At 47.2% G+C, this 11,628-nt stretch overlaps 1 protein-coding gene across 1 annotated transcript; it reads right to left on the reverse strand.

The window, feature by feature from the left end:
* Positions 1-4,519: 4,519 nt before the first annotated feature.
* LOC128848792 (olfactory receptor 52M1-like) lies at positions 4,520-5,599 on the reverse strand. Its single transcript, XM_054048995.1, has one exon. The coding sequence runs from the start codon at positions 5,597-5,599 to the stop codon at positions 4,520-4,522; it is 1,080 nt and encodes a 359-aa protein (XP_053904970.1).
* Positions 5,600-11,628: the final 6,029 nt, after the last annotated feature.

The following is an 11,628-nucleotide window of genomic DNA, read 5'->3' on the forward strand; positions in this document are numbered from 1 at the left end:
TTTCTACAAATAAACATTTAATGGAGCAAGGATTTGAATCTGGGTCTCCCACGTTCCAGGTGAGGGTGCTAAACCACTGGGTGCTTGATCCTCACGCCACACGAATCCCTGCCCCCACTCCAACCTTAACTCCAAGCCCCCAACCTTGCTGTGCCTCTTCCCACCCCTGCTCCACCCCAGGGCCCGCCCCCACTCCATCCCTTCTCTCGCTCTGGATTTGAGGGGTGTGTATACCCCAGAATGTGATTGTGTCAGGTTGGGTCACAGAGACCTCTTTTTGATTGATGTGCTGAGACTATCTCTGAGCCCATTTTCCCTGGCAGCTTGGGACTTTCGTACCTTGCCTTGTTGAGCCAGACATGCTAGCCTGCTACAAACACAGCCTCAGGTCTGAACCATGTCCCTCCAGGCACCCAACCACTCCACCCCAGAGGACTGCCCAAGCAACAGAAAGCTGGCATTCAGTAAGTTTTGAAGTGCAGTGTCCTTCCCTCCTCCACCATCCCACCCGGTGCTTCCCTCCTCCCCCACCCCTCCCAGGCTACCTTGGCAGTTATCCCCCCATTTGTGTGACAAATTAATAAAGAATGCATGAATTTGAAACAGCAATGACTTTATTGCGTCTGCAAGCAGTGATCAAAGTGGGGAGGGAAGGTTGGCTTATGGGGGCGGGTTTTCATCAAGGAGAAACAAACAGTAGCTTGGCCAGTCATGAACCTGCTTTTCAAAACTTCTCTGATATGCAGTGCGCCCTGCTGTGCTCTTCTAACCACCCTGGTGTCTGGCTGTGCGTAATCATCAGCCAGGTGATTTGCCTCAACTTCCCACCCTGCCATAAACGTCTCCCCCTTACTCTCACAGAGATTGTGGAGCTCACAGCAAGCAGGAATAACAATTGGAATATTGGTTTCACTGGGGTCTATCCAAGTCAATAAACTGCGCTAGCACGCTTTTAAACGTCCAAATGCACATTCTACCACCATTCGGCACTTGCTCAGCCTATAGTTGAACAGGTCCTGACTCCTGTCCAGGCTGCCTGTGTACGGCTTCATGAGCCATGGCATTAAGGGGTAGGCTGGGTCCCCAAGGATCACGATAGGCATTTCAACGTCCCCAATGGTTATTTTCTGGTCTGGAAAGTAAGTCCCTTGCTGCAGCCATTCACACAGACCAGAGTTCCTAAAAATGCGAGCGTCATGTACCTTTCCTGGCCATGCCACATTGGTGAAACATCCCTTGTGATCAACCAGTGCTTGCAGCACCATTGAAAAGTACCCCTTGCGGTTTATGTATTGGCTGCCTTGGTGGTCCGGTCCCAAGATAGGGATATGCGTTTGGTCTATGGCCCCACCACATTTAGGGAATCCCATTTCAGCAAAGCCATCCACTATGACCTGCACATTTCCCAGAGTCATTACCCTTGATATCAGCAGCTCAGTGATTGCTTTGGCTACCTGGATCACAGCAGCCCCCACAGTAGATTTGCCCACTCCAAATTGATGCCCGACTGACCGGTAGCTGCCTGGCATTGCAAGCTTCCATAGGGCTATCGCCACTGGCTTGTGAACTGTGAGGGCTGCTTTCATGTTGGTATTCTTGTGCTTCAGAGCAGGGGAAAGCAAGTCACAAAGTTCCATGAAAGTGCCCTTACGCATGGGAAAGTTTTGCAGCCACTGGGAATCATCCCAGACCTGCAACACTATGTGGTCCCACCAGTCTGTTCTTGTTTCCCGGGCCCAGAATTGGCGTTCCACGGCAGGAATCTGCCCCATTATCACCATGATGTCCAAATCGCCAGGGCCTGTGCTTTGAGAAAAGTCTGTGTCCATGTCCTCATCACTCCCATCACCGCTCTGCCATCGCCTCCTCGCAGTGAGCAACTGGCCACTGTGAACCTGCTGTTAGTTACTCAATACCGTTCCAGATGTTAGGGCAACACCTGGGATGTTAGGGCAATACCTGGGATGTTCTCAACCTATTGCTTATGCTTGTGTGTGCTAATATCAAATAAACTGCAGTGTGAGACAAGAGCACGCTTACTTGCACTACTCCTTGATCAAAGAGAATTGATGAGTTCCTGTTGATTTATTCCTTATACCTCCTGGAGTGAAATAATTAAGTTGCCCGGTTGGGGGTTCTGACAACACCGGGTAAGTGTTTCCCCCAGGCCCTACCCCCATCCCACCTCTTCCCTGCATCCTTCTGTCCCCTCCCTTGAGGATGCCCCATCTCCGCTCCTCCCCCTCCCTCCCAGCACCTCCTGCATGCTGCAGAACAGCTGATCTGTGGTGGTTGGGAGGCACAGGGAGAGAGTGGAAAGGGTTGGATCACAGTAACCCCTTTGGGAACTGTCAAGTGACGTGCTGAGACTACCTCTGAGCCCATTTTCCCTGGCAGCTTGGGACTTCAGTGCCGCGCCTGGTTTGAGCCAGACACGCTAGCCTGCTACAAGCACAGACCCAGGTCTGAACTACATCCCACACACTGCAGGCTTAACTGAAAACAGCTTAAGAAGTGCTTCAGTCTCCAACACTCAGGTACCCAGCTCCCAATGGGGTCCAAACCCCAAGTAAATCAGTTTTACCCTGTGTAAAACTTATACAGGGTAAACTCATAAATCGTTCGCCCTCTATAACACTGATAGAGAGATATGCACAGCTGTTTGCCCCTCCGCCCCAGGTATTAATATATAGTCTGGGTTAATTAATAAGTAAAAAGTGATTTTATTAAATACAGAAAGTAGAATTTAAGTGGTTCCAAGTAGTAACAGACAGAACAAAGTGAATTGCCAAGCAAAATAAAATAAAACACACAAGTCCAAGCCTAATACAGTAAGAAAACTGAATACAGATAAAATCTCACCCGCAAATATGTTTTCCAATAAGCCCCTTTTACAGACTAACCTCCCTCTAGGCTGGGTCCAGCAATCACTCACACCCCTGTAGTTACTGCCCTTTGATCCAGTTTCTTTCAGGTATCCTTTGGGATGGAGAGGCTCTCTCTTAAACCAGCTGAAGACAAAATGAAGGAGTCTCCCAGGGGCTTAAATAGACTTTCTCTTGTAGGTGGAGACCCCCCCTCCTCTCTCCTATGCAGATTCCAGCTGCAAGCTGGAATTTTGGAAACACATGGGCAAGTCACATGTTCATGCATGACTCAGAACTTTACAGGTGGCAGCCATGGCTCACATGCTACCTTGAACGTCCCCAGGGAGACTTCGTATGTGGATCGGAGCATTCCAGGGTTCCATTGTCCATTCAGTGTTTCTTGACTGGGCACTTAACTTGCAAATTCCTTTCTTAAAAAGCTGCCCAAACGCCTTACTGAGGATACTTAAAATCAAACAAGTACACAGCCAATATTCATACTTTTGAATACAAAAATGATACATGCATACAAATAGGATTAACACACTCAGTAGATTATAAACTTTTTAATGATATCTTACAAGACACCTTTTGCATGAAGCATATTCCAGTGACATTATATTCACTCATTAGCATATTTTCATAAAATCATATAGACTGCACAACATCACACCCGGGGCCACCGGTGAGAGAGAGGTGCTGAAGGGAGGGAGGGGAGCTTGGCTGCCAAAGGGGCTAAGCAACGGCTCATTTTTCCCATGGGTGCTCCTCTATGTAGTGATCAAAAGCGTCATGCAGCGCGTATGTCGGACTCAGCTTCACTGTTCAGCTTCAGCCCCTGGGCAACAGGGGCCCTGTAGTTCCAGATACGGTGCCCTGTAGGTGTGTAAATAGCCGGCTAATGGTAGCTGTGCCATTTATATTCCTCCCTGTGAGCTATCGCAGCCACCCCTGCCTCTGCCGAGCATCCTGCCTTCCCAGCTAACACAGGAGCTTGTCCTTCCACCTCTCTCAGCTGTTGTCCACCCAGCTTCAAAGCTGATCCCTTATCCTGCCCCCGAGGCCTGGCTTAGGGCAAAGAGCTCCCAGCCCATCACCATTGCAGGGACCCGGCCTGCTACAGACTCCCAGCCGGGAGAAACAAAAGGGAGCTGAAAGCTAAAGAAATAAACCACACAATGGATCTTTGCCCTCAAGACTTTGTAGCTGAGCTTTAGGGCCCACACCCGCCTGCAGCACAACCCTGCTCCCAACCCTCAGCTGCTTTTATATGGCTTCCCTGTCCACTCCTGATTTGCCTGTCTGCCCCAACACTGTGTCCTCACTGCACTCACTGCAGGTTGCTTAGCCCCAGAGCCGAGGGAACCCAGCTGGTGGGGGAGGGAGATGGAAATGATCCAGTGAGTGATGGTGGGAGGGGACGAGTGAGCAGCAGGGGTGAGATGTTTGGGGAATAGGCACAGAAGGGGGAAAGGTCTTGAGAAAAGAGGCTGGGCAAGGGGGTGTCTAGTGTCCAGTTATCAGCAAATAGAAATGTGGCAACTCTATGAATTACTGAGTTGTACACAAACCGATCGGCAGTTTATCACTATTACACAGCACAGTAAGGCCAGGAAAGGGTCTAATGTCTCTTTGACTGCTCAGTCAGTGATTCAGGGACGAGGGCCCAGCACCATGTCACCAGTCATCTCTGCACGGAGCTCGGTCTGAGAGCCAGAGCACCAGGAGAAAATGTTAGTTCCTTTATAAGTAAAGAGCCGGAGCAGCCTGTCTCGGATCTGTTTGGTTCTCACCCCGTAAATGATAGGGTTTAGCATAGGGGGCACCAGGAGATACATGTTGGCCATGAGAACGTGGAAATGCAGGGGCACATTGTGGCCAAACCGGTGTGTGAGGAAGGAGAAGAGAGCTGGGATGTAAAATGCTAAGATGGCGCAGAGGTGGGAGCTGCAGGTTCCAAAAGTCTTGAGCCGGGCGTCCTTTGTGGGGAGGCTGAAGATGGTCCTGAGGATCTGGGTATAGGACATGGCGATAAAAGACACATCCATACCAGTTACCAACAATGCCATAGAGAGGCTGTAGTAACTACTGACACGGATGTCTGCGCAGGCCAGTTTCACCACGGCCATGTGCTCACAGTATGAGTGGGAGATGATGTTGGTTCTGCAATATGGCCACTGCCTTGCCAGGAAGGGATGGGGCAGTGCAAGCATGCCGCCACGCAACACCACGGCCAGGCCGATCTTGGCCACCACAGGGTTTGTCAGGATGGTGGAATGCCTCAGGGGATTGCAGATGGCCACGTAGCGATCAAAAGCCATGGCCGCGAAGATCCCAGACTCCATCACTGCAACACAGTGAATGAAGTACATCTGGGTGAGGCAGGCACTGAAATCGATCTCCCTGGAATTGAACCAGAAGATGATCAGCATTTTGGGCAGGATGGACATAGACAGGACCAGGTCAGTGACGGCAAGCATGCAGAGGAAATAGTACATGGGAACATGGAGGCTCAGCTCCATACTCACGATGAACAGGATGGTGAAGTTTCCCAGGACAGCTACAGCATACATGGCAGAAAAGGGGATGGAGATCCAGACATGGGCCACCTCCAAGCCAGGAATGCCCAGCAGGATGAAGGTGGAGGGGTTGGTGAAGTCGGTTGTGTTGGATTCTGACATGGAGTAGGGGAGAAGGTGTCCAACGCTGAGGCACAACGGTGAATCCTGCATGTACCGAATTTTCACATGGCTTCCTGTATGTGTCTAGGGTGATGGTAGCAGTACAAATGCCTGATGGAGAGACAATATTAATATAAGATAAGTTTGTAGAGGGGATGGTATGATGGGATAGCCTAATTTTGGCAATTAATTGATCTTTGATTATTAGCAGGTAAATATGCCCAATGGTCTGTGATGGGCTGTTAGATGGGGTGGGATCTGAGTTACTACAGAGAATTGTTTCCTGGGTGCTGGCTGGTGAGTCTTGCCCACATGCTCAGGGTTTAACTGATTGCCATATTTGGGGTCGGGAAGGAATTTTCCTCCAGGGCAGATTGGCAGAGGCCCTGGAGGTTTTTCACCTTCCTCTGCAGCGTGGGTCACAGGTCACTTGCTGGAGGATTCTCTGCACCTTGAGGTCTTTAAACCACGATTTGAGGACTTCAATAACTCAGGCATAGGTTAGGGGTTTGTTACAGGAGTGGGTGGGTGAGATTCTGTGGCCTGTGGTGTGCAGGAGGTCAGCCTAGATGACCTTAAAGTCTATGAGTCTATGAGACACTACATGCAGTACTGGAGGCTGTTCTCATAGGTGAAGCAAATTGGTAGCTCTTCACACAATGGAAAATGACATTTTCACTACTCAGATAAATGAATTATGAACAACTGTCCCTACTAATGTCTATTCCATATTTTATTGTGCTCCTTGCCTCAATAATTCCTACACATCACGGTGTGTAAAACCTTAACAGGAACCAGCAGGAAACGTGAGTGTGGATACATTGTTCCTTAGGGCTTGTCTACACTGCTTTGTTTTTTCACCAAAAGGCAGCTTTTGGTGAAGAAACAGTGGAGGTGTATACTCTGCAAAGCCATTTTCAATGACGGAACTCCCCAGTTTCAGTGAGATTATAAAACCACCTTGACAAAAGTTGTAAGGCTTTTTAATCAAAAGTTTTGTTGCCAAAGTGCCAGTGTAGACACTTGCACTTGATTTTATCCCAGTAATAGGTCTCTGGAAGGCATCTCACAATGCCCATCCTGACCATTCTGGTTAGTAGTTTCAACTCTGCTACCCTGCATCCAGGCAAACACCTTCCACCCACACCCCCCTGTAAAGTCCCCGGAATATTGAAATTCCTCTTTGTGTTTGCTTGGCGTAGAGAGCTCACATCACATGTTCCCAGGTAACCACGGTGAATCCACGCAGCAATTGCCTTCCCACTTGGACCACTTCAGAGCTGCTGGATCTACTCACTATTTGGGGAGAGGAGGCGGTGCAGTCCCAGCTGTGCTCCAGTTGTTGGAATTTCGATACGTACGGGAAGATTTCACGCTGCTTGTGGGAAAAGGGCTATGATTGGAACTCACTGCATTGCAGAGCAAAGGTGAAGGCACTGAGGCATGTGTACCAGAAGGCAAGGGAGGCAAATGGTTCCTCTGTTGCCCCAGACCTGCCGGTTTTATAAGGAGTCGGATGCTATCCTTGATGCAATGAAAACCAGGCTAGAGAATCCATGCTGTAGGGAGTTTCCCATTCACCTAGTTACTGAAAATCTGAGAGTGGAAAAAAACTGAAACCTTTGCCAAGACATGTGCCAGGGGAAAACATCCCAACTAGAACACAGCTCCATGGAAACACCTGCTTATTTGCTGTAGTGGCCAAAACAAAGACAATGCTCAGTTTCCTAAGGAAAGGGATGGAGAATAACCTGCTCAGGATGTGCACTCAGTTTTTTGTCACCCAGTCTCTAACAGATAGAGCAGATAGAAAGGGGATTTCTGAGACAGGCTCTGAGAATTGAGGAGGTTACTATATGCGGACTGAAAAGTCTGGGACTGTTTAGTTTAGAGAAGAGACAAAGAAGGGGGCATATGACAGAGGAGAACAAAATGAAAGAATGGAACTGATTACATTCAAATAGACAAACAGAGAACAGTTCCCAACCGTTAATAGCAAAACTGATTAGGAGGAAAATATTAGACAGGAAAACGGGAATGAAAATTGGGAATTCGTTAAGAAGAGTTTGTTGGATAGCTAAAAAGTCATGATTCCACAGTCAAGGAAGTGGAGAACTTTGGCTAAAAACCTGGTTCAGTGGCAAAGTGAAGGCAGGAATTATGTGTCAAAAAAACAATATATACAAATGGGAAAGAAGGGAAAATAGATAGCAAGCAATATAAATGGGAAGTTATGAAAATTGAAAAGGGATGTTAAAGACAACAGGGAAAACTCCATGCTTCGCGGGGCTAAGATTAATAAAAAGGAGGTTATTAAGTACATTAAGAACAAAAAAAATAAAAAAAACAAAAAACAAAAAAGGTTTAGGCCAATTCCTAGAGGGAGAAAGGAATCTTGTTAATGTTGCAGAAAACGTAGATGTGTTGCAGAAATAGTTTTGTTCTGCATTTGGAAAGAAGCAGTATGAGGTGCTCGTATCATGAGGTGATGAAATAGTCTCCAGTCCATTAGCTGCCAAGGAGAATGTTAAGCAGCATCTACAATAGAACTGTAGAGTTACGAACACCAGAGCTACAAACTGACCTATCCACCACACATCTCATTTGTCAGGAGTAGAGCCAAAAAAAAAAAACAAATAAAGGACCGTTCTGGGTTAAACGTAAACTCTTAAAAAATGAAGGGAAAGTTTAAGAAAAAAGATGTGACAAGTTTAGGAAACAATGAAAAAGCTGGTATGGGATTAGTTCAGAAAAAGTCTAGGAATATTATTAATGCCAGTCAACAATGTTGTTTATGGAAAACAGATCTTGTCAAATAAAACTGATTTCATCCTTTAATGAGAGGATACATTTGGTTGATCAAGGGTACTGGGCAGATGCAATAACCTTCAATTTCTCTGAGGCATTTGATTTAAAAAGGAAAAACATCTCCACATGGCATTGGTGAAACGGACCGCATCCAGTGCCGGGCTCTACATTTCTAAAAGGCTGTTGAGAAATTGGAGAGGGTGCAGAAAAAAGCCTCAGAAATGATTGGAGGATGGAGAAAATGCCGGACAGTGAGAGACTTAAAGGGCATCAGATATTTAACTTACAAAAAAATGATCAAGCGGAGACTTTCTTGGGGTTAGAAGCATTGGTGAAGCGGAGAAAGGCAGAGCAAGACCCAATGGCTGGAAGCTGAAGCCAGACAAATTCCAGTTGGAAATAAGGGCCAAATGTTTAGCACTGAGGGTGATTAACCATTGGAACAAACTGCGAAGGGAAGTGGTGGATTTTCGAACTCCGCATGTCTGCAGATCCAGACTGGATGCTTACGTGGAAGATCTGCTTGAGGGCTTTTCTACACTTAAAATGCTACAGCAGTGCTTCCTTAGCATTTCAGTGTAGACACGACTTACACCGATGGTGGTAACTAGGTTGATGCTGTCTACACCGGGGTAAGGTTGATATAACGACATCCTCCAGGCATATGTACTATTTTGCTGTTGCAAACAAAGCAAATGCAATTTTGGGGTTGCATTAACAGAGACATAGCATGAAAGTCATGGTAGGTGATACCACCGCTCTACTCAGTGCTGGTTAGGCCTCAGTTGAAGTACTGTGTCCAGTTTAGGTCACTAAGGTTTAGGAAGGATGTAGAGATACTGGAAAGGATCTAAAGGCAAGTGATAAAGGTGATCCAAGGGATGGAATTCAAGCCATATGAGCAAGCTGAAAGAACCAGGTATGTTTAGTTCGGAAAAGAGGAGATTGAGGGGACATGCCAGCGATCTTCAGATCCTTGCAAGGCTGCCATAGAAAAGATGGGGAAAAGTTGTTCTCTCTTGCCACAGAGGCAGGACAAGAGTCAATGGGTTCAAACTGCAGCATAGTAGATTCAGATGAAATCTCAGGAAAAACTCCCTAACTGTAAGATCAGGCGAACAATGGAACAGTCACCTAGACAGGCTGTGGAGATTCCTTTGCTGGAGGTTTCCCAAAGGATGCTGGATAGTCATGTGCCTGGGATGGTTTAGATATAACAAATCCTGCATCTCAGCAGGGGTTAGATTAGCTGACCCTTGTGGTGCCTTCTCACCCTGTGGCTCTATGATTCTATGATGTAAAATCCTAGTGTAGACCAGGCCTTAGTCACACACAAGTCATTGGGCTCAATTCAGGGGTAACAGGGTGAAATTTAGTGGCCTCTGTTATACAGAAGGTCAGACTGGATAATCTAATGGTCCCTTCTGACCACAAACCCTATGAATCTATGAATAAAAAAAGTAGATCAGGCATTTATATTTACTCTGTCTCACAACATACGAACAAGGGAACATTCAATTACATCAAAAATCTTAAAGTATAACACTGATGAAAGAAAGTTGTTTACATAATTCATAGTTGGCCTCTGGAACTCCTTACCACTGATGTTACTGGAGCAAAGAGTTTAGTAGAAGGGGATTTACAAATGGATTAGCCATTGTAGGTGGTGCTGGACTCAAATTTCTCACACTGGGTGTCTGCTTCCAGCTGAATTGCTTTTTGAAAGTTTCAGACATAACAGTTCAGCCGACTTCTCGAATGAAGCTACGAGAGAAGATGTCTTGCCCGTGTTGAAAAATTGTTATGGTTGTTCCAGTGAGGCGCCCTAGCACCTCCATGCTTCCGGAAATTAAAAGTCAGGTACAGTCCCACCCGTTAACAGCCAGAACCCTGAGATGCAAGAGGAGGAGTTGACAGTGTCTGTGTATTAACACACAGCTGGTTCCTGAGATCTTTACTCAGTTCTTACTCCAAAGGGGTTTTGTCTCTGTGGGGCCTGAGCAATGTACGGGCCTTGTACTGTACATCTACTGACACCTTTCATCCTGAAGGATCCACTATGCCAGTAAAATGCCACCTTGGGGCTGGAGGCCATCAGCCCGGGAGGCACAGAAAAGAGGGATGTTTTGGCCCATGATACTGCAGCAAACTCATCCCCTGTGCAAGGGTCCTGGGATGTTTAATGGCTGCACAAAATGGAAAGGACCCCAGACCTATTCTCTGTCCTATCACATCAAGCAGGTGAGCTCCTCAGCAATAGATGGGTACCTGTAAATTCTGAGATGGAAGCGTCTTCCCTGGGAATCCCCCTCAGGTAGCCGTGTCCCACACCTCTCTCACCCCAGCATCTGCAGCAACATCCCATGCCGAGAGCTGATACAGGGGTTCGTGCTGTTTATAATATAGTTCTGTGCAATCCCAGTGGGGTTTGCTCAGCCTCTAGGGGAGAAGCAGCATCTGGATATAAACAGGCTGGAGCCCGGAGACACTCTAGCCAATGTCTCTCTTTCCATGCCTGCAATTCTGTGCTGTTTATCCAGCTTTAGGAGTAAACAGCAATTAAGACACCTTCCCAAAGGGACATGAGAAATCTTGTGCTCTCCGCAGAGTCAGAGAGGAATTGGCTGCTCTGTGCTTTTGTGTATTTTTAAAAATTATAGTTGATTAGTAAGAAAACCAGGGATAATGCCTAGATTGCCCAAGGGTCTGATACCCTGCAAATACCCAGGACAGCTGGCTACATTGTAGACAGAGAGATCTGGATATTGACGACTGATGGGAGACACAAGCACTCTCTGCAGGCACATGGGGCTGCTGCTAAGGGGTCAGAGATCAGTAATTCTCATCTGTAACTATGACCATACTGGGCAGCACCTTTCACTGAAGGATGTTCAAAACACCTAGCAAAGGAAAGTCACTATGAACATATCCCCACAATAGAGATAGGTAAACTAAGGCATGGGGAGAGGTGAAGTGGCCAAGGTCTCACAGAGATTGTGTGGCAGGATGACAGACAGAACCCAGGAGTCCTGACTTCCCTGACATGAGCACAGTCTCTCCATCACACCAACAGGGAAATAGACTCCAGCTCTGACAGGGGCTGTTCATTGGGTGGAATGCAGAGGAAAATCTGGTAGAGGGAGCCTGAGCCTTCACCATCCTCTGAAGGTGAATCTGAGATTTTCAGACCTAGCTGGAAGTTGTGAGCTCCCCGCTCCTGTGAGGTGTGAACTCTTGGACTCCACTTCCGCTCCCACTCAGAAACCTGCCAA

This window comes from Malaclemys terrapin, chromosome 1 (assembly GCF_027887155.1).
Source record: "Malaclemys terrapin pileata isolate rMalTer1 chromosome 1, rMalTer1.hap1, whole genome shotgun sequence".
In the NCBI taxonomy this organism is placed as follows: Eukaryota; Metazoa; Chordata; order Testudines; family Emydidae; genus Malaclemys; species Malaclemys terrapin.